At 33.7% G+C, this 26,104-nt stretch overlaps 2 protein-coding genes and 1 long non-coding RNA gene across 3 annotated transcripts; all 3 read right to left on the reverse strand.

Annotated features, from left to right (window-relative positions):
- Positions 1–3,530: 3,530 nt before the first annotated feature.
- On the reverse strand, positions 3,531–4,590 carry LOC132298718 (uncharacterized). Its single transcript, XM_059795097.1, has 3 exons — positions 4,262–4,590; positions 4,054–4,143; positions 3,531–3,941 (listed from the first exon to the last, which is right to left on the reverse strand). Exons 1-3 carry the CDS (start codon positions 4,487–4,489, stop codon positions 3,789–3,791), a joined length of 471 nt encoding a protein of 156 aa, XP_059651080.1. The 5' UTR covers positions 4,490–4,590; the 3' UTR covers positions 3,531–3,788.
- Positions 4,591–4,860: 270 nt separating this feature from the next.
- Positions 4,861–12,824, reverse strand: LOC132298719 (uncharacterized). Its single transcript, XR_009479937.1, has 3 exons — positions 12,498–12,824; positions 9,625–9,719; positions 4,861–4,995 (listed from the first exon to the last, which is right to left on the reverse strand). It is a non-coding gene; the product is annotated as an uncharacterized LOC132298719 (long non-coding RNA).
- A 1,898-nt stretch (positions 12,825–14,722) lies between these two features.
- LOC132301361 (uncharacterized) lies at positions 14,723–23,068 on the reverse strand. The gene is made up of 5 exons (XM_059798618.1): positions 22,968–23,068; positions 20,140–20,312; positions 19,735–20,053; positions 18,143–18,225; positions 14,723–14,826 (listed from the first exon to the last, which is right to left on the reverse strand). Exons 1-5 carry the CDS (start codon positions 23,066–23,068, stop codon positions 14,723–14,725), a joined length of 780 nt encoding a protein of 259 aa, XP_059654601.1.
- Positions 23,069–26,104: the final 3,036 nt, after the last annotated feature.

The following is a 26,104-nucleotide window of genomic DNA, read 5'->3' on the forward strand; positions in this document are numbered from 1 at the left end:
CAAGTTTTCCAAAAAGAACCCATCCAAGGCGAAAGAAATTCAAAAAACACAGCCACGACCCTATCTTCAACTTCAACAAGTCTTCTTGCCCATTTGATTTGAATTACCCTACATTTTTTATAAATTCATTACACACACATTATAATAAATGAAAATTTAACATATATATAAGAGAAATTAAAATTTCATAACCTTAACTGAATTGGCATCACGACTAGATAATGAATTTGGGGATACTCTAGGAGGAGCATTTAACGAATCAGAACCTTTCAAAATAAGAAAACAAAATACATAAAATCTTGGCACAAGTAAACATATATTTAGTAAAGAATAAAACTAATAATAAATATACCTGTCCACTACAATTTTGTTGTTGCATCTGCATTAGCATAGCCACCTGTTGTTGTAAATTTTCCAACTTGTCATCATAGTTGGCTCGTAAATTTTCCAACTTGTTGTCATAGTCGGCTTGCATTTTTGAAATGGTCTCCTGCAACTCTACGCGCACAGCACGTGCCTCCTCATCAGATTTTTTCGCATTATTAATCAGTTCAGCTTTACTAGGAGAGGGCCCCCAAACATCGCTTGGTGTAGGCCCGAAGCCAAGCATCCGCACACGACCAGTTCTCTCTTCTCCCCTCACAATGGAGAACAAATCATTGGAACTGCCAATAGGCGAGTCAGAGTAACTTTTTTGAAGTTCTTTTATGTTTTCCTGCCAAAAAAGAAAAATGTCACTTTCTTGAATGGCCACAACATTAATGACAAATTGTTGGTAGGGAAAATCTATCGAGAAAGATTATGTTAACTGTCCCATTTTCCATCTTGCTAATCACAAGGTGCCGTCTCAGATGGATTTGATAAGGAACTTCCTTAAGATTATTTGGATATTATTCATAAATAATTCATACTACGTTAAAATTATTTACAAAATTATAAGTGCTACTATCATTACTCCCTTCGCGACTCCATCATACTGGCCTTGATCTGTGAAGCATCAGTTATGGTATTTTCCTTTGTACCTCAAAATTCTCAATTCATTGGATACAAGCAAATTAGCAGAGGCATTAGCACCATATAGGGGTGCAAAAAAAACACAACAAAACCGACCCGATCTGATCCATGGGGATTGGTTTGGTTCTAAAGGATTATCGGTTTGGTTCGGTTCAATTTTAAAATAAAAAAAGTCTAGATTAGTTCAGTTCACAGATTGAGGGTAGAAAAATCCAAACCAATCAGTGCATTATATATAAATATATATATGGTTGTCTACACTACATACCATGGAATTGCCTACACCTGATCAGCCAATATATATTCAATAATTTCTTAACTAAAAGAATCGAGCCCTAAATCATTCTTCTCATAGCAACAGAGCTGCACCCCTTGACTGCTCCCTGCCACTCTTTTTTTCTGTCACCCTCAACTGCTCACTTGGCCGAGCTCACCAACCATTAAGGCTACTTCTCTCCTTCACTTTGGCCAGTCATAAACCATTGTCGCATCAAAATTGACCATCGTGTTGCACACACACAATCTCTATCTCTCACACACACTCAATCATTCCTCTCATCCTAGTTTATTCAGATGAATCCTATTTATTAATTTTTATTAATTGACTTATCAAATGAAGTTTGGATTTTGAGTTCTAATATATGCATTTCAACAACTTTGGTTGAGGTTTTTTAGGGTCAAAATTTTGTTGAATTTTGTTAGTAATAGGCTATTAGCATGCGAAACCCCCATCTTTTTGCACATTCTATCGTTTGTTGAATTTTGTTAGTATTAGGATACAAATCTGCAAAAAATTCTACCTTTTGAGTTCTACTCTATGTTTGGCTAGAAGGTAATTCTTGAATTTTCTGAAAATGAGTTCTCTATTAGGGTCCAATCTGCCAAACCGAACCAATCCAATCCATTCTCTTACGGTTCAGATTGGTTCAGAATAGATGGAGTGATAGGTTCGGTTTTGTTTCAAATTTCTTAAAACTGTAGAGAGCTAATTGGTTTCCATTAATCCTAAAACTAATCCAATCCTAACCGTGTGCGCCCCAGCACCATGTTCACAAACATTTTAAGAATGAGAGGTCCTTGTGTCACACTACTCACCCTCCAACAGTCCAACACTTGCGTTATATTTTACTTATCAAAAACAGAAAAGAATGAGAGGTCCTCCTATGATTTAGTTACATGTGTTTTCTCTTTTTCAATCGAGTGCCTTTATGTGAGTATACAAGAAAGGTCAAATAAGACCCACTAACGAATAAATGAACTGTGTGACTTAGATTCCTTCTAATCTTCAACTAATGAACTTTTTAAGCATTCTTTGCAATGAACATATCCTTCTCACCAAAACACAACAACCAAATTATATATAAACAGAAATTCTGAACTTGACACACACACAAATAGAACGAGAACTTAAGAGGTGTGGTCACCGGAACTAATTTCAGTTTACAAGAACTGACCATAATTGAGCTTATTAATATCAAAATTTTGAAAATTATTTCTGCTATAAATTCTATTTGTGAATCACTTTCCCTTTCTAGTTCCCTTTTTACTTTAAAAACCTCTTCATAATTGTGTCATTCAACTTCGAAATTCAAATTAACACTGAAAGACGAAACAAAAATTGACCTAAATATATCCAAAGCAACACTTATAACTATAAGTAATAACAATCATTTGATTTGAGATTCCACATTAAATCAAATGATTGTTACCTAAACTCATAGAATCCGGGCAAACTTAACGCAGTGTTTGAGGTTCAAATTAAAGGATATATTATTATTATTCCACTTTAGTCTCCATCTTGATTTCTTTCATTTGATTTTCTATCCGAATTTTTCCTCCATTCTTATTATTGCAATATCTTGTAATTAGATTTGAGATTCCAAATGGAGTTTTAGAATCAGAACATACTTTATTAATTTTTTCTCCTCCCTTTATCTTCCTTTCCATTATTGGTCTTCACAAAATCTTCAAAAACTTGAATCTCAAGAAATCAACAAAAGGAAGAAAAAAACGTAAAATCAATGAATGTCTCCTTGGTGTGTTTCTATGTTGTATGAATGATTTAATTTCCCAAGAATTAAATGGTGAACTGTATTTTCTTTTCCTCCTACCCTAACTTGATTGTGATTTTTGAGTTATCAATCAGTTCTCAACCAACAATTTTGGGTTTCAACAAATGTGTTTAACATATTCAAGGACAAGCACGGGATGTTCAAAGAAGAACTCAATGATAATCCCAATATAGCAGTAATAGTACACACCAGCAAGGTCATACAATAGAAGTAGAATTTTAGAAAATGAACTCAATGTCAATATAGTAGAATTTAATAAACTAAACACAACTTCAACAGAACCAGAAATCTAAAAATGTAAACAACTTCACATTGTGTCCATAATTTCCCAAGAATTATTAGGTGTAGAACAAGGATGAAGCAAAAATTCTTAGAAACAAAGAAAAGATGAGAGAACAAATAGAGTACAAGTGTTAATGGAATTTAAATACATGTTATGGAGAATATGATTGACACATTGACACAAACAACAAATAGCAAATACTTCTCCACAACACAAATCAATCAACAAGAAGCCTCCACATATAATGATCCCATACTCCCATGCTTTTCAACAAATATAAGAAAGTAAATTGCCTCCACACGGGCCGATGATAAACAATGAAATTAAAATGCCTCCACACGGGCCGATGATTTAAAAATTGGTCACTTCAAGGCATGTGACCCCCTAATACACCGCAAAGAGTTTAAAAATTGGTCACTTCAAGGCACGTGACCCCCTTTTTGCAAAATGGAAGCATGAAAACTAACAATCATCTCTGAAGCAGCAGCATCAGTAGCTTTGCCATCCTTATTTACATGTGTGCGAATGAATAAATCTGCACGAGAAAGTTGAATACCTTCGTCTTCCTCAATCTATAAAAGAAACATAGACATTGTGATATATATTATTATTTACCACTAACATTTATAATCATTCAACGACATAAGAACTGAAATAATTTATATTGCCAAAACTTCAACTAACCTCGGCAGAAACACGTGCAAAGCTTTTTGTCCCTGTAGTATGCATCATTGTCTGCTTCCCACAACGTTCTTTGTTTTTTTTACTGACCTCCTACAAAAAGTGAGAAAAAGTAAACGTTCTAACATTCCACCTAAAATAATGACTGAAAGCAGGTAAATTATAAATTCAACTCATTGACTTTAAATAAAATTGGTAGATGGAGGATTACCTTCGCAATAGGTGTACCCCAATGCCTAACCAAAAATTCCCAATGCTCCTTTTCAACATCAGGTGGTGGGTTTGCCAATCTTTCTGCATCTGTATCCCTAACCGAGTAATATTCACTTTTTAATTCACACTTGTAGCCCCTCCATTTTTTTCCGATGGAGGATATTATCCAATGTTTTGACAGGATTCCCACATCATACTTTCCCTGAAAGTGTGATAATTGTTGCATGTTAATCCACTTTTTTCATAAAAATTATTTTAATATCATTGAAGGGTTTTACCTTTACAACGTTCCACATATCCTCCTTCAACCGTTTAGGCATCTTCCACCAAGTTTTGTAGCATAAAGGAGCCAATTTAGCATTCCGGGCAAGTGTTCCCAAATACTTAGTATATGTACCACTTCCAAGGCCGATCGGCTGTCCAAACTTATTAACCCTAAACAAAAATTAACAATTGTAGATGTTTAGTACAAAAATAAAGATAGAAATCCTTTTTTCTCCTTCATATTGAATATAGTCTAATTATGTAAACTATATAAGATGATCTATATATAAATGTACCTTAATGGTAATAAGGTTGTCACGTTTAAGACATTCTTGCATCGTGTCGGGCCCCTTCTCTTCTTCGGTAGTGGTTGGGATGATTTTGAAGTTGAAGCTTCAGTATTTTGTTCACTCACTTTTTCCACTTCACTAACCGTTCGTTTCATTGTCAGCTTATTATTTTTCCTTCCTGGAAAAGAAAACAAAAAAGTGAGAATTCATTTAAGAGAATGCAATCAAATTGTTTAAAAAAGGCAATGCACAATCCAGGAAAAATCAATAAAAAGAAATAAAAAAATACCTCAAAACTTTAGGGTATTTTTGGTTGTCCAATGGAAATTATATAAAACCATTATATTTTGGTAAAATCATTGATTGCACTTATACAATAATGTGCCAAGAATAGATCAAAACATATTAAAAATATATAAGCACACAAAAAAACTAAATCAGTTTTCACGGGAAGCGTACATGTGCATGCTACAAAATATGATACTGCAATATTATTGTCAAATTTGCATATATATATATATATATATATATATATAGTGAATCAGAGCTTATAATATCCAAAAAAAGACATTTCACATCCAAAAAAGACATTTAACATCCATTGAGAAATAGATATAGAATCATTCTAAATCTCATCTTCATCAAGGTCATCATCAACATCATCATCTTCTTCTATAGTTGTTCCAAGCAAACCAGCTCTTGTCCAAAACGTGCTATCATCAGGCACATCCAAGTCGTTATCCACATGTTGTGCATGAAATGGCTCCTAAACTTGATAAGATTCAATATCATGCTCTGGCATATCATAAAGGTCTGGCGGTTTTGCACCAATAACCACTTTCCACTCATTGTCAATGGGATCATCAACATAGAATACTTGTTCAGCTTGAGATGCTAGAATGAAAGGCTCATCTGTTCCCAACGATCGTGACGAATTAATAAGCTTAAATCAAAAATCATCCTCCTTTATTCCTCTACCCTTGGACAAGACATCAAACCAATCACACTTAAACAATACCACCTTCCTATTTACATTGTAATTCAACTCAATGATATCAGTCAGCACACCATAGTACTAAATATCTCTTGTGACGGGATTTTGATTGGTGGCTCTTGCATAACTAGATGTCACTGCCTTTATGACAACTCCACTGTTCTGAGTCTTTCTCCGTCTCTCAACATCTCTAACATGAAACTTCAAACCATTGATTACAAACTTCTTGAACCGTTTCGCGACAGGGTTTGGACCTTATGCTAGCCACCTCAGCTCATTAGGAATTGGATCCTCACTATCTCGCAACTGTATTCATAAAGATATAACTTATATAATAAGGTAATTTTTCATAAACCTATAATACCCCAACACATACACAAAAGTCAAATACTTACACGTTCATTAAACCATTTGTGAAAAAAATCATGAGACATCTTCTCTAATTGTCTTGGTTTTAAATACCACTGCCTCATCTTAAGAAATCTCTTATGTTTTCTGCATTGTGAAAATATAATGTTAAACATATTGCCTATTAAACTAAATGAAGTTTGACACGAATATAATCATGTAATATATTGGGGAACTTAATCTTACTCAATGAATGGTTCTGCTCCATGATAATTGAACAAAACATACCGATGAGCTTGCACCAAAGTCATCTCATCTAGATTAATGAACTCTTGTTTTCCCAAGGCATGACCTTGTGCACCAAAATCATTCACTTCCTCTCCATCAAGCACATTATCGGAATTCCTTTGGGGCCTATCGAATCTAGTCTCAATATTCGTCAGATAACGTGAACAAAAAGTCAAGCATTCTTCCGCTAAATAACCTTCTGCTATTGACCCCTCGGGATGACTTCTATTTCGCACGTAATTTTTCAAAGTCATAAGGTACCTAAACATAAAGAATGAAATTTAATAATATCAGAATTTTTGAAAAATAAACAAACTATAAATGAAAATTTATTAAAAATCTTGACCTCTCAATTGGATACATCCAACGGTATTGCACTGGTCCTGTAATCCTTGCCTCGTGAGCCAAGTGAACAGATAAATGTATCATTATGGTAAAGAAGGCAGGTGGGAATATCATTTCCAATTGATATAGTATTAAAACAATCCAATGTTCCAATTTATCCAAGTCTTCAGGCCGAAGAGTCTTTGAACACAGCTCTCGATAAAAGTTACTGAGCTCGACAAGTACTGAGCAAACATTCTTAGGCAATATCCTACGAATGGCTATGGTTAGAAGTTGTTGCAGCAAGATATGACAATCATGACTCTTCAACCCACTAATTGTACGCTTTTTCAATCTCACATAACGTGAAATGTTAGATGCATACCCATCTAGAACTTTAACATTTTTCAACACTCGACATAATGTGCTCTTTTCAAGTGAAGATAGCGTGAAACTTATAGGGGGCAAATAAAATTTGTTTGAACCATGTTCTTGTGGGTGAAGTGAAGGCCTTACTCCCATATCCTGTAGGTCAAGTCTTGCTTTTAATCCATCCTTCCCTTTCTGATCATTCATCAATGTGTGAAGTATATTGTCACATATATATTTTTCAATATGCATCACATCTAGATTATGACGCAGAAGATTATACTTCCAATATGGTAATTGAAAGAATATACTCTTCTTTCTCCAATTGTGCGGCGGTCGCGTATGATCTTCACGTTTCCGATCTTCATTCATTGTATGCACACTCTTTCCAAATGGTGGAAATTTAAGGCCCTCTAATTCATGTAACAATTGTGGTCCAGATAACATAGGCGGTGCACACCTTACCTCTTCAGTGCCGTCAAATGCTGATTTACAACGCCTATATTTATGATCTTTTTCAAGAAAACAACGATGCCCATCATAACATATTTTCTTGCTATGATCTAAGAAATGAGAGCAAGTGTCTTTGTTACAAGTAGGACAAGCCAAATACCCTTTTGTACTCCAACTGGATACCATTGCATAACCAGGAAAGTCAGAAAGAGTCCAAAACAATGCTGCATGCATACGGAACATCTCATTTCTTGAAGCATCATAAGTTTCCACCCCATCAATCCACAACTCTTTTAATTCCTCTATCAAAGGCTGCAAATAGACATCAATATCATTTCCAGGTCCCTTAGGGCCAGGTATTAAGGTTGATAGAATAAAATAAGGCTGTTTCATGCATATCCATGAGGGTAAGTTATACACGAGTATCAAAACAGGCCATGTATTGTGTGCAACACTCATGGTCTTGAATGGGTTGAACCCATCAGTTGCTAATGCAAGCCTGACATTCCGAGGATCACTAGAAAATGTTACGTATCTTTTATCAAAGCTATCCCATGCTAGGGAGTCAGCGAGATGTCTCATCAATCCATCCTTGATTCGCTCTTCGGCATGCCATCTCATAGAAGAAGCTGTCTTACTTGACATGAACAATCTTTGGAGTCTTGGCTTCAAAGGAAAATATTGTATAACTTTAGCAGGAATTTTTTTATTTGTTGATGCGGATGATGTACTTGCATTGCCCTCAGTTTCTGAATCAAAAACTTTCCACCTTGACTTGCCACAATTATGACACATTTCATCATTAGAGTGCTCCTTCCAATACAACATACAATTAGAGGGACATGTATGAATCTTATCATATTTAAGACCCAGGTCACCAATCATCTTCTTTGCTTCATTGAAGGTTTTTGGTAATGTCTCGCCATCTGGTAATCCATCTTTTATCACTTTTAACAGATCAGTGAATGATTTGTCACTCCAATTATATTTAGTCTTCATTAAATATAGCTTCACTACATAGGATAACTTTGAAAACTTTTTACACCCAAGATATAACTCTTGGTTTGCATCTTCTAATAGCCTATAAAATTTATCTAACTCTTCATTTGACACCCTTTGGTGCTGATCATTTTCTCCGTTGGTCTCTTCCCTCCCTTCAGTTGGAACACCAAAACCCTCGTGTGTTGTGTGTACATCAGTTTGCTGAGAAGATGACGACACTTCTTCCCGTGATAAAACCAAGTTGTGTATGACTGAATAAACTTATTGCATACCAAATCATCTCTCACCTCAGAACGTGGTTTTTTTATACAATTGCCACAATCAATACAAGGACAATATATACGCCCATCCTTCCCAACTCGCTCAAATGAGATATCTGGAAACTCTTCAACTCCACGCAAGTATGCTGACCTTAACCTATTTGCATAGTAATGCATATAAAAAATCAAATTTCTTAAATTGTTGTTATTAGATTAAGTAACCTAATCAAACTACAATCTGAAGTACCTTGACTGAGTTATCCAACTTCTATCCATGATATTACATCAAGTAACCTAAATAAAATATATGGACAAGAAATATATTATTGGAAAACATAATAACAATTTAGTCAAGGTATTTGAAACGAATAAAAAAGTAACATGTACAAAAAAAATCATGACTACTCCATCAAAACAAATTCCTCAACAAAATGTAGCAAGGGTTCCTAAGAATGATCGTAAATTTTTAGTAAAATATCATTATGCAAGATGGGTCCATTGTGTACAGCAAGAAAGTAACAGATAATAGTTCAAATCTCTAAAAGTTCCACATGAACATAAATAAATTATTTGTATTAATCAAAATAAAAACATATTACAACACGATTATTTGTAAGAGCTGACAATTCAACAAGATGATATACCAAGGTTAATTTACCTATCATTCAACAAGTAGAATATATATATTGATGAACTAATGAAACTCATAAGGAATAATTTTAAATGAATAGATAAAAAATTAAAAAGTAGGAAAAGCAATCATCAATACCTTCAAAGAATATTAGCTAATCAAATGCGAGTTATCCCCTTCTTGATTGCTAATGCGAAGGAAACTGAGACAAAGGCTGAATTATAGTGGTCACACTGTTAGCAATAGCAAGAACATAGCAAGCTCAGTGTCTTGTAGCATAAAAAAACATAATTTTTTGTTCAAGTAGAAGGCAAACAAGAGAACAAAATTGTATTTGACAAAAAAAGAAACCGAATATTATATGAAAACACTAATCTGACCAAGTAATTATTTACATATGCCCAAACACCCATATGCACATGTGGATATTGATTATTAAAAAAAAAATATTGTTTTTCATTAAAATGCAACACAATACAACAGTAAGAAAATTGAATAAATTGGCTATATTATATATTGAAAATGATATATAAGAAAAAGTTGAATGCAAAAAAATTGGTTAACAAAATAATAGAAATGTAACCTTAAAATATATCTAGATGTTGGTATTAGTAGAGGACAAAATTAGACCTTGTCTATCATGAAGCATACTTGTATTTAGAGCCTAGAGGAGATTGTGGGTATGAGGCAAATGAAAGGTGTGTTGGGTTCAAGGTCCCCTCAGTGTATGAAAAGGTGCCTTGGTTGCAGACCTTGCATAGCTGCTTTAGTTACTCATCCCCACACCAAATATAATTCCAGGAAACAAGCAGCTATACAAGATGAGAACTACTATCTTCTCTCTTGGAAATGCAAATGTGGAGATAAGTACTTTCAACCTTGAAACTACTGTTTTCACACCCAATCTCAGAATCTTCTATGTAATGGAACATAGAGGGTGCTAATCACCCCCACATGGGATATGGTCCATACACATACTCTCTCTATATGTGTGTGTGTGTACTATGTATATAACATGTACTTTAATTATTTAGAGAGAAAATTTCCAGCCTAGGCAAGAAATAAGGTGGCTTGCTGTTAGACCTTTCAACACAAGTGAGAAGTGCAAAGGCGATACAGAAAAATGCATTGAACATTCTGAACAACTTATTTGAAACTAAAAGGATAGAGGCGTTCAACATCGGCACTTACCTCGACATTTCATTAAATTCAAAAAATTTAGGTCCATATTCAAGAATCAAGAGGCATTTTTCTTGACCTCTAACATAAAACAGTACATTTACATACAACTTTTTCTTATACATCATTTTCAATAGATAATAGAAATGTAACCTTAAAATAAGGATTAGTAGGTTCATGAAGCATACTTGTATTGTTAAAAATATATTTAATACATATAAAAAAATTATAAGGATATACATTCATTATATACATGTATGTACCTTTCAAGTATATAACAAAGATGATTATACACCCCTATATTTTTTTATTTGCTTGAATTTCAGGGAAAAAAAAAAAAAAGAGATCGATGATTATACAGTATAATGATAAACTACCAATCCAAACAGTGGCAACTAGAATCTTTATATATATTATTGGAATTGCCAAAAGAAATTAATTTTCAAGTTCATTTTTTTTCTTCTTGTAATTGAAAGGAACACATTGTCTATTCACAATTATGTGATCTCTATAAAAGAATCAGTCAAATGGGACTCTAATAATGTAAGAGAGACCACGAGACACAGATTTTATATATGGTGTTGCCTTGTTGTTCATGTTTTCGCGAGGGAAGCAAGTTGATTGGATCTAGATCCCTGTCAGGGTTTCTAGAGGCAGAATAAGACCTCCTCTGCTACTGTTATATACTATATATATCATTAATATATATATATATATATATATATATATATATATGTGTGTGTGTGTGTGTCCGTGTGTGTGTGCGCGCGCGCGCGTTTATTTACTAGCATTTAGAATTATTCCACTTGATTTTCTATTCACAATTATGTTATATACTTGTTGTTCATGTTTATTTTGATAATGTATAAGTTTGTGATTCCAAACTCGGAGCTTCCTGTTTGTATCACCTGGACCATTAGCATAACAGTCCTTTGCCATTGCTAATAAATAGATTCGACATTTACTAATATTCTTCTAAGCACACACCCTCTATGATTCAAAAATATAGTCCACGACTAAATATCGATTCCATCTTTTTTAGAAGTATTGACGTGAAAACATATATATCATATAACAACAATATATAGTATTAAGCATGTATATGATGCTGCTTCTTAATGGACTACCAAACACCTCTTTTTTGCAAGGGCATAGCTTTACACCTTAAAATGCCAAGAACTACATATTAAAAAACATTCAATTAACTGTTGAGAATTATATCCTGTAGACAGGTTCAATTCCAAGTAGATTAAAACATTTTCTCATGACAACAGCATCTGCTCGTTTCCTCTGCTGATCCCACAACCAGCCAAATTTCTCCAAATAAGGATTTATTGAGAAGGCAATAATACCATATTCATAATCAAAATTTATCTTCAATTAGAAAAAGTAACTATAGTCCGTATGCAACAAAACCAAATCATTACCTCTGGACTCATAAACCCAAGTAAATTCTATACTTTTCCAAAGTTCCTAAAATAAACTTAAAACAAATTAGTCATTTTGACATTGAGAAAATTATTACACTGGAACACTATGCAATGATCATAGTTACGCTCCCAAATTCTCTGGTCGCTAAGCTGTCAACAAATTTCATTCCTCATCAACTCGAAATTATGGTTTCATGATTCGTACTTGGAGAATTATAAACACGGGAAAAGAAAATCAATGAAAATGGGGGAGAGTAATAATTTTCATTGTTTATCAAATTAGAGTCAAATTAAATGCTTATCATTGAAAGTTCATATAATACTTGATAAATAAATAGAAGTGCCTTTAAGCAATATTTGTATAAGAATTCTCATTCTATAAATTGACATGATCAAACCCACCTGATCTTGTGTACTGCTTTGGCTGTTTCCGCATTCCTGGCTTGATGACGGCACTTCTTCCCCTACGCACTCGAAGCCGAATTGCTTCAAAATCTACTTAGATAATGTCTAGAATAGGAATGGTTGGGTTGGGAATAGGAAGACAGAGAGAGTGATGGTTCAAGCTTTCACTTGAAGAAGTTCGAATCGTTGACCGGTGATGGAAGGGTGCGACCGGTGATGGAAGGGCGAGACTGTGATGAGAGAGCTGTGATGGAAGGCGAGAGAACGGCTGAGATGGAAGGCGAGAGAACGGCGTGATAAGAGAGTTGTGATGGAAGGCGCAACCGGTGATGGAAGGGCGAGACTGTGGCGAGAGAACGGCTGATGGATTAGGGCTATTGCAAAATGAAATGATGTAGTTTTAGGGCCCAAATATTCTATATATATTAATGGAGGGAAAAAATGGAGGGAAGGGAAAAAAAATGGGGACACTTATACCAGCGCTCCTACAAAAAGCGCTGGTACTATTACACCTATACCAACGCTCCTACAAAAAGCGCTGGTACTATTACACCTATACCAGCGCTTTTAAAAAAAGCGCTGGTACGATCACACTTATACCAGCGCTTTTCCTAAAAGCGCTGGTATATACGATTACACCTATACCAGCGCTCCTACAAAGAACGCTGGTACGACTACACCTATACCAGCGCTTTTAAAAAAGCGCTTACCATTACACCTATGCCAGCGCTTCTAAAAAAAGCGCTGGTAATATTAGACCTATACCAGTGCTTTTTCTAGAAGCGCTGGTAAAAACCTAATATGTTGTAGTGTTATATATGTAACAAATAATTTGTACAATAAAAATAATTTATTTTTTGTCCCCAGGGTCATAGCGGTATTGGCAGGGATCCGGGAAATAAGTTTTTGAGGTCTTACTTTCGAACCACACTCCTAACTTGATGGTGTATATGTTGTGGGGTTGATACACATGCTCTAAAAAAAAAAATCCCTTTTGTCAAAATGAAAAATAAATTTTTTTTTTTTTTTATAAGGTTAAATGGACTAACAGCACCTGAGGTTTGGGTTTATTACACTCAGATTAAACCGGTTTGGGTTTATTACACTCAGATTAAACCTCAGCCAATTTGTTCTGACACACTAAAATGCCTAAATTAGTCTTTATTGTTTCAAGTGCATTTTACTCTTATTTTGTTAGAACTTTATACCCCTCACATGTTAGCACACTTTGCTTACGTGTCGGCAGCCTATTGGCTGCTAACCTTTAATTTATTTATTTATTTATTTTTGGATTACAAGTCTCTTGACTCTCTTTACTCTCTCTCTCTCCTCTCTCTCTCCTAAACCTCTCTCTGCATCCATCGCATGCGTCAAGACGTCGGAGAAGAAGAGGCGACGTTGAGGGAGTGATTCGAAGGCCTCCGTTGATTCAAAGAATGTCAAAACTCAGAGAGGATCCTGGCGACAAATCAGCACGAGGTAGCAACTATAAGGATTAGTGGCCAGACTTGACAGCGAGCAAGGATTCCTGGTTGTGTATTTATAACGAAAAAGTCCATGGTGAATATAAACTTGTCAACCTTGATTAGAACATCTTCAATAACAACACGAGGAATTTTGAGAGATCTATTAGCCAACTGTAGTTTTATAGAAGTCGATTTTAACTCACCAAGTCCAAATTGCACATAAACAGAATATGGCAATAGGTCGACACTAGCCCCTCAATCAAGTAATGCCTTCTCAATTTATGATTTCCATGACACAAGAAATGATGGAGCATCCTGGATCCCTAAATTTTGGTGGGCTCTATTCCTGCTCCCTTGTTCATACTCTTTTTGGTATATTTTCTGTAAGCGTTCGAGTGTGAAAAATTACACCTACAAAATGTTCATAAAATTTATTACTTAAGTGACAGCCCGGCTTCTCGAGAAGCCAGTTCAGGAAGTATGTTTTTTGAGCTTCTTTTAAACGGGCGTTTCTGGACTTCGGCTTTCATTCAATGTCCTTTTCTTCTGTTTAGTAACAATGGCATTTTTTTGGAAAAGGCTTCCTGGGCTAGGAAGCCCCTTTCAAGCCCCAAGAAGCTCCCCAAACACCACCTTAGTTTTACAGTAGCTTCCTTTAATTACATGTCTTGTTTTGTCACTTTTCATTAAAAATAAAGAATGATAATAAATAAATAAAAAAAGGAAGTTAATTAAAATATGAAATTGGAAAGCTTATTAATCATTCACTAAGAAACCTTTTGAATCGTCATGGAGATCACTTAGCAACATGAACCGCCTGAGACCCCAGTCGGCTTGTGAGCAATGAAAACAGACACTCACTGCAAAGATATATTTGAACGGAAAGTAATTAGTTAAACAATAATAAAGGTAGAAAGTAAATCAACAATTATTAGTTCAACACCTTTCTATTTCTACAACAACTAAAGAAAAAGAAAAAGAAAAAAAAAAAAAAAGTCAAAGCATATGGTTTTCACCTTCTGTTTCATGGTGTTTGCTTCCGACTTGGTCTTCATCGGCCGTTTGTACTTTGAGTATATTTTCCAATTAAGAGGAACTTCTAGAAAGAGGGCAGGTATTTGATTTTTTCCCTCTCCGTATCCTTTGGGATAGAAAAATAGATTGCTGAAATCATTACAAAAAGCCGCATGGAATGTAGTTTCTCAAAAATAATGCATACTAGTGGATAGGTTGATTCTTTATTATAAATAATAATAATGATAATAAAACACATAACATTTTTGTCCTCCGATTTCAAACTCGTCTGACCAAGTACAACCATTTTCTATTAAATTTTTAAGAGAGAAAATAGAAGAAGTGATAGAAAACCTAACACAATTTAAGGAAAGAAACAGGAGAGAAACGCGATCAAGGAGAAAAACTACACCTTTTAGAGATATAAACAATGTAATTTAAAACTTTTATTTGTGTATTGCTGCTATTTGCACCAACAGGATTACTACTGCTGATGCCATTCTCATTATTCAAACCATTTAATTAGCACTTAAATTTTAATTCTTAAAATTTTACATAATATCAGGTTGTGTAAGTATATATAATATATATATATATATAGTGGTGTTCAACTGTTCTTTGATGAGTAGAGAGAATAGTATACTCATTTTTAATCCTAAACTTATAATCTAATCCTAGACAATTAGTTAATAAGCTTTCCATTTTCATATTTTAATTAACTTCCTTGTTTTTCTATTACAATTATTTATTATTAACAAAAAATGACAAAACTATACATGTAATTGAGCTAAAACTAAACCAAGTAAATCGTGGTGTTTGAGTATTTTTTTTTATAAAAAATCAATCCTTCCCATCTTTTGCAATAGTGTCAAAATAATGAAGAAAATCTCAAGTATATATGCCAGTGTTGTTTGAAAAAAGAAAAAAAGAAAAAAATTCTTTCCTTCCCTACCGCGGTTCAACAATGAACAGCCAAAAAAAAATCCAACAATGGCGTTGGGTGGCAGTCTTCTTCTTCCAATTGAGACAAAGTAAAATTAATTAAGTATTTCTAAAGCTCTTGCTATATGTCTATCCATCCCACTGCCATCAACAAAAGTTGGTATTTTTGGTCATGTATTGATATAGCACACCTTGTTTGTGGTCTTGCCGTCTTGTATGCTTTATATTGTTGTATATTCACATAATTTGTTATTTTTTGTCATGAAAGTAAACATGATAGACTTTAATTTCCTTTTAAAAATAAATTAGCAATCCTTTGACATGGTGTTGGGTTGTTAACTTGTCATGTAACATGTCCAATGGTTGGAAAAAGAATTTGTAAGCCCCGACCCGGACTTATTTGGATATTACAAAACCAAATATCATTTAGTAGCAGATTATATATAATGTGATTACGTGAGGCGGCTGGAGGATCAAAACGTTTCATTTAAAAATGCTGTATTATTGTTTGTCTTCTCATCTTTGTGAATTTCATATTTGGTTAGTTCGATATGATATCACAGTTGCATGTCATGATGCAGAAATGTTCTATATTATATGAATTGTTTACAAGATTTAACATATATAGTTCAACATTTCATTCAGTAGACTACACTTATATATAGCCCTCTAGCAGCAGAAACTATACTCGCACACAATTAAGGTAAAGTTTTCCATTGATTCTAGAGCCCAAAAAAAAAAAAAAATGGTCTTCTTATTCTACTCTTTATTTTACTCTCTTCTTCCCTTGTTCTTCTTAGTATTCCTTCTGAAATGGTTGTCCAACCAAAAACCGCAAAGAAATCTGCCACCCTCTCCATCAAAGCTCCCAATTATTGGAAATCTCCACCAACTTGGATTAAGCCCTCATCGATCCCTCCAATCATTAGCTCAAAAATATGGACAGCTCATGCTGCTTCACTTCGGCAGCAAGCCTGCTCTCATCGTCTCCTCTGCTGATGCAGCTCACGAGATCATGGAAACCCATGATCTCAACTTCTCGAACAGACCTAAATCAAGAATTCCCAGTAGACTTACGTATGACAAGGACATGGTATTCGCTCCGTACGGAGAGTATTTTAAGCAACTAAGAAGTATTTGTGCGCTTCACCTTCTTAGTAACAAAAGGGTTGAGTCTTTCCGTAGAGTGAGAGAAGAAGAAACAACCCTTATATTGGAGAAGATTAAACAGTCTTCTTCTTCACCAGTAAATTTGACAGAAAATATAATCTTACGGACAAATGATATTCTTTGTCGCGTGGCCTTGGGAAAGAAATACAGTAACCGCGTGGAAGGTGATATAAAGTTAAAGGATATTCTTTGTTTCGTGATTTTATGGAGGTCTCGATCTCGGGTGTTTTCAATGCGGGGGAGTATATCCCATGGCTTTCATGGTTGAATCATATCAATGGTTTGAATGGTAAAGTCGAGAAAGTTTTTCAAGTGCTCGATAAGTTTTTGGAGGGAGTGGTAGAAGAGCATATGGATCGTCAAAAAAGAGACATCGATGGTTGTGGGAGTAATGAACATGATGAAGGGCAAGAGGATCTTGTAGATGTGCTGCTTGAAATTCAAAGGGACAGCAGTACTACTGCCTTTCCTCTTCACAGAGACAGCATTAAAGCTCTCATCTTGGTAAGTCTGACTTTATCTCTCACACTAAAATTCATAGACACTTACCAAATTGATCTAGGCATGAATTATTTATGATAACCACTTATTGTCTCTTTGATTTTTTAATTTTTATTTTTATAAAGTAATGACACAAAGTCCAAGAGTCGGATACATTCCATTGAGTGAGAGATGACATGATGATATCATCATATTTAATGATGTTATCTCCTACTCACATAAAATAGTATAACGCAATCTACTTACCAATATTCTTTTGGATAATTTGTTAATAAACTCAACTTTGAACGCATAATGCTTCCCTAACTTAATTTTCCATGCTGATTGAAGGCCACTTCCTCCATTGCACACATTATTTATCAAGAAAGAATTATTATATAGTGACAATTAATATATACCTTTGCATATGATTTAAAGGTTTAAATCACTTCTACCATATTCTCCAAACAATAGTAACATCTTCCAACAATAGTAATAGAGGGAATTGGGAATTTATCACTGCCGTGCGATTTCATTTTGTATGACTGACATTGGCAACTTGTAGATTACCTACAATATTTTGTTTCTTGTAGGATATGTTTGTAGGTGGAACCGATACTTCATCCGCAGTTATTGAATGGGAAATGACACAGCTTTTAAGATATCCAAAAGTCATGAAGAAACTGCAGAATGAGGTTCGAGGAATTGCCAAAGGCAAAGACGACATAACCGAGGATGATTTAGAGAAAATGCATTACTTGAAGGCGGTGATCGGGGAGTCTATTCGGTTACATGCTCCAGTACCATTTCTAATGCCTCGAGAAGCTATTCAAGATGTCAATGTAATGGGCTACGACATTGCAGCCGGTACACAAGTATTAATCAATGTTTGGGCAATTGCGCGGGATCCATTATTGTGGGAAGATGCTGAAGTGTTCCGGCCGGATAGGTTTTAATTTGTCAATAAGGTTTTTTTTTTTTTTTTAAAAACGTTTTTCTTTTCAATTCAAATAGTAGCAAGTGCATACATTTTTGCTTGTGAAAAGGATGTTAAGGTTTGCAATTTGTCAACGGGTTACATATTAGTTCAGTATAAAAAAATTGATGATTCCATGCATGAGTGCCTGTATATTAAGGATTTTTTTAAAAAAAGATTTAAAAAGAAAATTCAAATCGGAAGATTCAAATCAAGAAGTGAAAGATTATTTGTAAGGATAATTCTGTCAAAAATAATGAATTCATGATACGTGTGAATATATATCACACCCCTTTGCTCCAGTCCATTGATTTATCGGTAACCCAAAAAAAAAATATCATTTTAAATCTATCATTTATTAAATTCTTCCAAGTTGGATCATTATTCACCATGTTTGGAATTCCACATGGAGGACCAACAATACAAAAATGAATTATGATGAGATGTTTTAACGAAGAGAAACAAAATCTCAAATAAGATAAAGAAATCATAAACTGATAATTAAATGATAAAAGGAAATAAAATCAATTAAAATCCACTACAATATTGCCAGCTATAATTTGTAATTCCTTCACCCACCTCTACTTGTCTCGTTTCTTCTCCTCCGAAGACATAATGGAATTAGTCTCGGACAACGTTACAATTTCTACCTCAATAATTATAGTATCTTTCACCTTGAAGCCCTTTGATTTGTCGAAGAGATTACTTAGATGCATGAAGCTTGTGAATCCCCAGCTTGGAATCCTGGCACAGAAACAGACACTAGCTGCAAAGATAAATTTTGAAGGAAAATTAACAAAAAGAAAAGAAAAAATCACCAAAAAAAAAGTTTCAATCCCTCTAAAAAGAAAAAGTTCTTGCAGTAAACAAGTTTATCCGGAGCAGCTGAGAGTAGAAATACAATTCTTACATTCCCCTTCAAAGTGTTTACAATTGACTTCATCCCTTATCCTCAGCTTGAATTTTGCATACAGTTTTCAAGAATCAACTAGGTTCAGATACAGAGATAGGCTTTTGCCTTTTGACTTCCAATTTCCTTTGGGATAGAGAGAGAGCTTCCTGAATTCATTATAAAAAGAAACAAATAATAGCTTGCCTTAGAAATCAAACGAGCCAGTTTCAAATTGAGAACATCCAAGTTTTTTTTTTTAAAAAAAAAACAAAAACACAAAATTTTTTATCATACCAGCTCCGCCCTCCAATCTTAAACTCGTTGGAGCGTAGATATTCTTCAATTAAATCTGAAAATTTGTCAACCTTCCAAGTGTAAATTTTGTTACTTAGTAAATTTGTCATGGACAGACACATTTTGTTACTTAGTAACTTTGTCATGGACAGACACTCGCCTTTGCCTGAATATTTCATAACGAAAACCTCTGCTCCAAATACACAGGTGTCATTGATGACGTACCCGTTTGATAGATTTTGGAACTTCTTGAGAGAGAGAAATTTCTCAAAACCCCATTCTGTCTTATTCCCATGGAAACGCCTCACTGGTTCAGCATCTACATAATATATGGATATCTCTCTATTTAAATATTATGTTGCTATATCAGATTTCAGAAAATTGAATGCGTAGTAGAAAAACTACCTTCGACAGTTAAGTACTTGTCACGTAAATGATCAAAGACGAATAATTTAAAGTTCGCAATGATCTCCCAATCAGAAGGAAGATTAGCTGTGTCGGATACTGCGAGGTATAGTGAAATGTACTGATCTTTCCCCTTTCTTTTCTTATTCCCATTTGGATAGAAAGACAATTTCCTGAAAACCCAAAAATACAAAAATGTGATTTATTTGGTTTTGATGTAGAGAACATGTATAGACTAAAGAGTATGGAACAAAGAAAATAGAAAAACACACCACTTATAGCCGCCAGCTTCAAAAACTTCTGATTCGTAATTTCCAATATTTTTCAAAAGCATAGAGAAAGACTGTATCTTGAAGATGTAATGTGATGGGTGGACATCACGCAATGTTCTTTAAAGCTCTGATACAGATTGAAGATGGACAAATATATATTTAACATCACCAAAACTCAGCGTATATAAATTATGTAATAGGGAAATAAAAATAAAATATAACTTACCAACTGCGTCAATTATGTTAGATGACATTTTTTCTGCTGAATGTAAAATGAAGGAATTTATAACGTCTTGTGGCTTTATTGGTGATGACTTCTGCTAGGCTTAGGTGGTAAAATATTAAAGGACTCCATGTTTATATATGTCCAGATCAATCTGGATGATTCAGTAAAAATTCACTTGGCATGCTAAAAGACACCTTGCAAAATCAAAGTACTGTCCCACCAAATTCATTTACTTGTGTTCATTTGTTGAAGTTCTTTACCAAAACCTAGTTATGTATGTCCAATTGAAGGATCTAAATATTAAAGTAACATTTTGAATAGTTTAAGCTTTTAGAGTACAAGGTTGTCAACATGGTATCAAAATCAAAAGTCTCGAGTTCAAACATCACCATCACCTAATTAAAAATTAAAAAATACGAGTTGGACAAAAAGAAAGCCACACGTGAAGGGTGTGTTAAAGGATTTAAATCTTAAAATTACTCCCGTTCTAATCGCTTAGGCTTTTAGAACATGGTGGTTGTTAACATGCATATGCAGCTTTAAAGTTTTGGGTTTTGGACATTCATTGCATTTATTTTTTTGGAGCTCAGTAGGTTGATTGCCTCTAAAGTGAATCAAAATGGTCAAAACAAAATAAAACCAAGCTTAAACTTGAACAATAAATAATATTCTTTTTCCTAGGTTGAGCTAAGCATTAAGCACTTTAAACTTCAAGCCAAAACCAAACAAGAAAAGCATTCTCTCCCCTTTTTAATATATAACAAGTTAAAAACTTCATACTTCCATATAGATTAGATCATAGTTTTTGTTTGAGTTATAAGAGAAGTTTTAAAACTTTGACTTCTAGAATTCCTATCGGTTAGAAATTCAAAAGCCCTTAACTAAATAACTAATTAACTGCATGTGATAATAATAATAACCTTAAGGAAATTAAAGTAATTAATTAAAGACTAACGGTTAAGAAGAGTTAATAGTGATTTAGCCAAACAAAAAGACGTGATAAAGTCTATAAATATATAGGTTGTGAGTAGCGGAAAAAATCAATCAAACAAGTTCTCTTCTTTTCTCAAAAAACCTACATATTCTCTCTGCAATCACATTCTCTTTGCAATTATACAGTTTACTCCTACCATATATATTCTCTATTTCTTATATTCAATTTTGGGGCAACCTCACATCAAAACTTGTTGAAAATTTCTATGTGATCGTGCGCATAGGGAATAATTAGAGTTGTAGCTTGGAGCCTATGGTGGATTGTAATTACCACCGCATAAGGGAGACTTCAAAGGATTTAAGACAACGCATTGTGTGCCTCTCCATTAATAGGTTAGAACTATCTTTCTCTGATATAATTATACTTGTTGTTTAATTATTTCTAAATATTTTTAAAACTTTTTTTCCATTCCCTAAATAGAAGTATTTTACAATCAGAAAACTAATATCCCTAACAGTTACAAGGTGAAGATAGTAAAGCTAGGTTGACAGATTATATCACTAATTTCACATAAAACAATGCTAAAAAAATAGCAGCTTTATCCACATTCCTTAGATAATTGTAAGAGTCAAATAAAATCCACATCTACTGAGAGAACTGTCATCTATAATGGAGTTCATGGAATTTAGAACCTTCAAGTCAAACCAACGATCACAAATGAACAATTAACAACAAATAACTTTGAATCCATGTACAAATTAAATAAAAAGAGCTCTGAAATATGGCATTACACTTTCCACAATGTTTGTGTGCATGTATAGAAAGAAACGATATTATATAACATTTATTTATTAGTAAATACTTTTTAAATCGTGTAATGTAAAGGTATAAGAAAAAATAAATAAATAAATAACTTTGCAGGCTGTGGATAACTTACTATCCGCATTAGACATCCCTACTATGCTTTTTAGGTTCTGAATGATCACTGATGCCATGTTGAGGTAGCAAAGCAGAAACGAAGGGCTTCCTGTTTATATGAGCATATGGATCAAAAAAGTACCCCGAAATATCAAATAATTCTACAATTTACTCTATTATCATGATACATAATTCGGGTATTAATTTTTTTTAATTTTTTTTTTTTAGCATAACACTGTAATCAATATAAGCCCAAAATTCATAAGTTTCTTACCTTGTAACAATAAATCAACTTTGAATGATGGGGAAATTCTTCAACTGGACTTAAGAGTCAAAGTTGATAGGCTAATTTCCTTGAATCATTGGGTTGTACCTGACTCACTTGGTCACATTCCCTTCTTTCAATCACAGAACTTTCACACTCAACTAAATGAACTGTCTAACCCTTCCACCAATACTGATACAGTTTTATGGTTACCTTAATCTAGCTGCAATTTCTCCCTTTCTCATACAATCAAATACCTCCTCCCTCCCACTTTCATTTTCCCATGGCATAAGACCATTTGGTTTAAACATCATATTCCCAAGCATAGCTTTATTGCTTGGTTAGCAACAAAAGGTAGACTCTATACTTTTGACAGAAAACCTAGGAAGCATAAACATCACATTAATGCTTGCTTTCTTTGCCTAGCCAACAATGAATCCTTGGACCATATATTCTTCTAGTGTAAGTTCTTAAAGGTGGTGTGGTCATTCATTCAACACACAATTGGGTTGTACATTCAGCTATCTAGTTGGAAAGAACTGATCTTATGGTGTTCTGCTCATTGGAGTGCTAATGATTTTCTGGTGCATAAGTTACTACTCTCTGCTGCTGTCTACTTTCTATGGATGGAAAGAAATAATAGGGCCTTCAGGAACACATCCTCTTCCTCATCCTTAGTCATTTCTTAGATTAAGAAATGTTTAAAAGGAAGATTAGCCTCAATTAAGCTGAAGAATGCTTCTGATCTGAGAAATATTAGGAGACTTGAAGACTTGTTGAAACTGTTCTTGGATGGATGCAGCTTTGCTTGTGCTCAGGCTCTAACTGTCCCTTAAACTTGGTCGCTTTAAATGAAGTGTCTACTGGAAGATGCTTGCTTGGATGCTTGCTTCTTATGTTTGTTTTGCTTTAGGTTCACTTGAACTTGTAGGAGTCTAGTTCTGTAGCCTTTTACGTATTTTGCTTGCTAGGACTGGTTCCTAGCATTTGTATTTCGCTGGGATTCTGCTGCTGCCTTGTGCAACTTGTTGTTCCTATCTTATAGGATAGGACCCTCTTGTACATTTTTTACATCTATACAAGCTTACCCTTTAACTGAAAAAAATAAATAAATAAATCAACTTTGAATCCAGAAAGTATAAGCCAAGAGAACACTGAAAAAAATTATTAATTGCATGAAAACCTAACAAAACACAGAGGAGGTATTTATAATGGACTTGGATCCTCTAAGTTAAAATTTCTCTAACTTATCATAAGTTGAATTTTCTACATAATGACGCGAATATATTTGCGGCCTATATTAAACCACATCAACTAATCTAATAAAATTTTAAAAACTATACTATTTTAAGATAAAAAGTTTTACGTAAACATCTCTCTCCTATAATATCTCTCCTCTTTTCCCCAAAAAAAAGTTGCTCACCCTCTTTTTGAAATAATAGTATTGGCTTGGATAAAGATGATTTGATTAATGAAACTTGAATAGTAGGTTTTTAATTTAATAGTATACAATTAGATGAATTTTGTAAAATTTAAGATTTGAGCATAGTTTGCCATGATATTCATTATTTAGAAATACTAAATCTTTGGTTGGTAATAACTATATGCATTTTTATGCAGATTCAAATTTAGATTTAAACTGAAATATAAGAGTAATGATACTGGCACCGAATTGTTGCACCGAATGTTTCTTAGTTATTTATGCATAGTACATGTAAATGGAGGGCCTTACTTTCTTATTTATGTGATTTGTTGTAATGAATTGTCAGACCTATTTTTTTTAATCGATCCATTTATGCATAAATAAAGGAGTGGTGCCCTCCACTTACATATATTAAATATTCGATTAGGTAATTCACTGTAATAAATCAGTGCAAGTATCTTTACTCGAAATATAAATGGTGAAGGTATTTTAAAGGTTTTCTATTTTAAAACGTGCAGTTTCCTAACTTTTATTAAATTAGTTGAAGTGATTTAAAATAAATTAGAGATATATCTTAAATGACACATGTCATTCTATAGAAAATTCAATTTAGGATAACTTAGAGGATCCAAGTCCATTTATAATACAAAAGTTGTATAACGAAACCTAACACATAAGGAAAGTTGAAAGAAAGGCATAATTAATTAAGTTGCATAACGAAACCTAAGGAAAGTTGAAAGAAAGGCATAATTAAGTTGCATAACAAAATCTAACAAATAAGGAAAGGTCCCTCTAACAATTATGAAAAGGAAAGTAGGAGATACTTTCCATGACAGAAAATCCCATTTCATATGGGCAATATAGACATTGGCAATCTACATCAAATACAAACCGCCCTTTTGTACTTGATCACTGTTGAAAATATAAAATTAATATTTAGGAACAAAAATATATAAAATTATATATTTTTCCAACAGTTTTACATCTTTATATATATATGTAAGAAATTTGATAGTATGCTCTCCACTCCCCTAAAATTTTTAATTATTAAAATTATCTTTTTCCCTTTTTGTCCTTTCACTTTTACTAATAAAATTCCTTTAAAGTTGCATTCCCTTTGTTCATGATTAATCGAATCTTAATTCTCCTATTTTTCTTTCTTTTTATTTTATTTTTTTTCTTTTTATTTTTCCACAACTCAATGTCTGTCTCACATTCAAAATAATATAAAGAGCCGAAGACAGTTGTAATTTTATTTTGGTGAAAATATTATCAATCAATATATATATATTTTTATTTTTCACGTATTTATCTTTCTTTTACTACTCTTTGATTAGCATATTATTTGACAATCATTTTTTGTTATTTGCCTTTTGATTTGAACAATCTATATTTATTGATTTTTTTTATTTATAAAAATTTAAGAACATTGTGAAACCCTGTCACCGAATAAAAGGGTAATAAAAAAACAAGCAGGCTAATAGACCAGCTGTACAAATAGACTTAATCAGGATTCAGAGAGAGAGAAAGAGGGTGATGAAAATCCAAGATTTAGGGCCTAAGACTTTGAGTAATTAGAAAATTGATAATCTAAAAGAACATGAACCTTCGTTTCAAGTGGCAATTACTAGATTCAATTTTTGGCGTTCGAACAGAAGATTGTCGTTGCTCTAAATCAAAGGCATGTCTATTGTGGAGGGAAGAATCTCCCTCTAATAAAAATTGAACACGTCATCACTATATAAATCTACATTTGGTAGATTTCAAAAGCCCATCCGGATCAAGCCCAAATTACATTATTCTTTAACCCAATATCATTTATATTGGACGTCCAAGGCCAGGTAAAAACATTAATCAGCCCAACATCACTATTGTTGAAGTTCTAGCCCATTGGTCAGGTCAGTTAAACCGAGTTTCATCCGGCCCA

Source organism: Cornus florida, unplaced genomic scaffold (assembly GCF_030987335.1).
Source record: "Cornus florida cultivar Cherokee Brave unplaced genomic scaffold, ASM3098733v1 CherokeeBrave_3.0.0_Hap2_Chr03, whole genome shotgun sequence".
Taxonomy (NCBI): Eukaryota; Viridiplantae; Streptophyta; class Magnoliopsida; order Cornales; family Cornaceae; genus Cornus; species Cornus florida.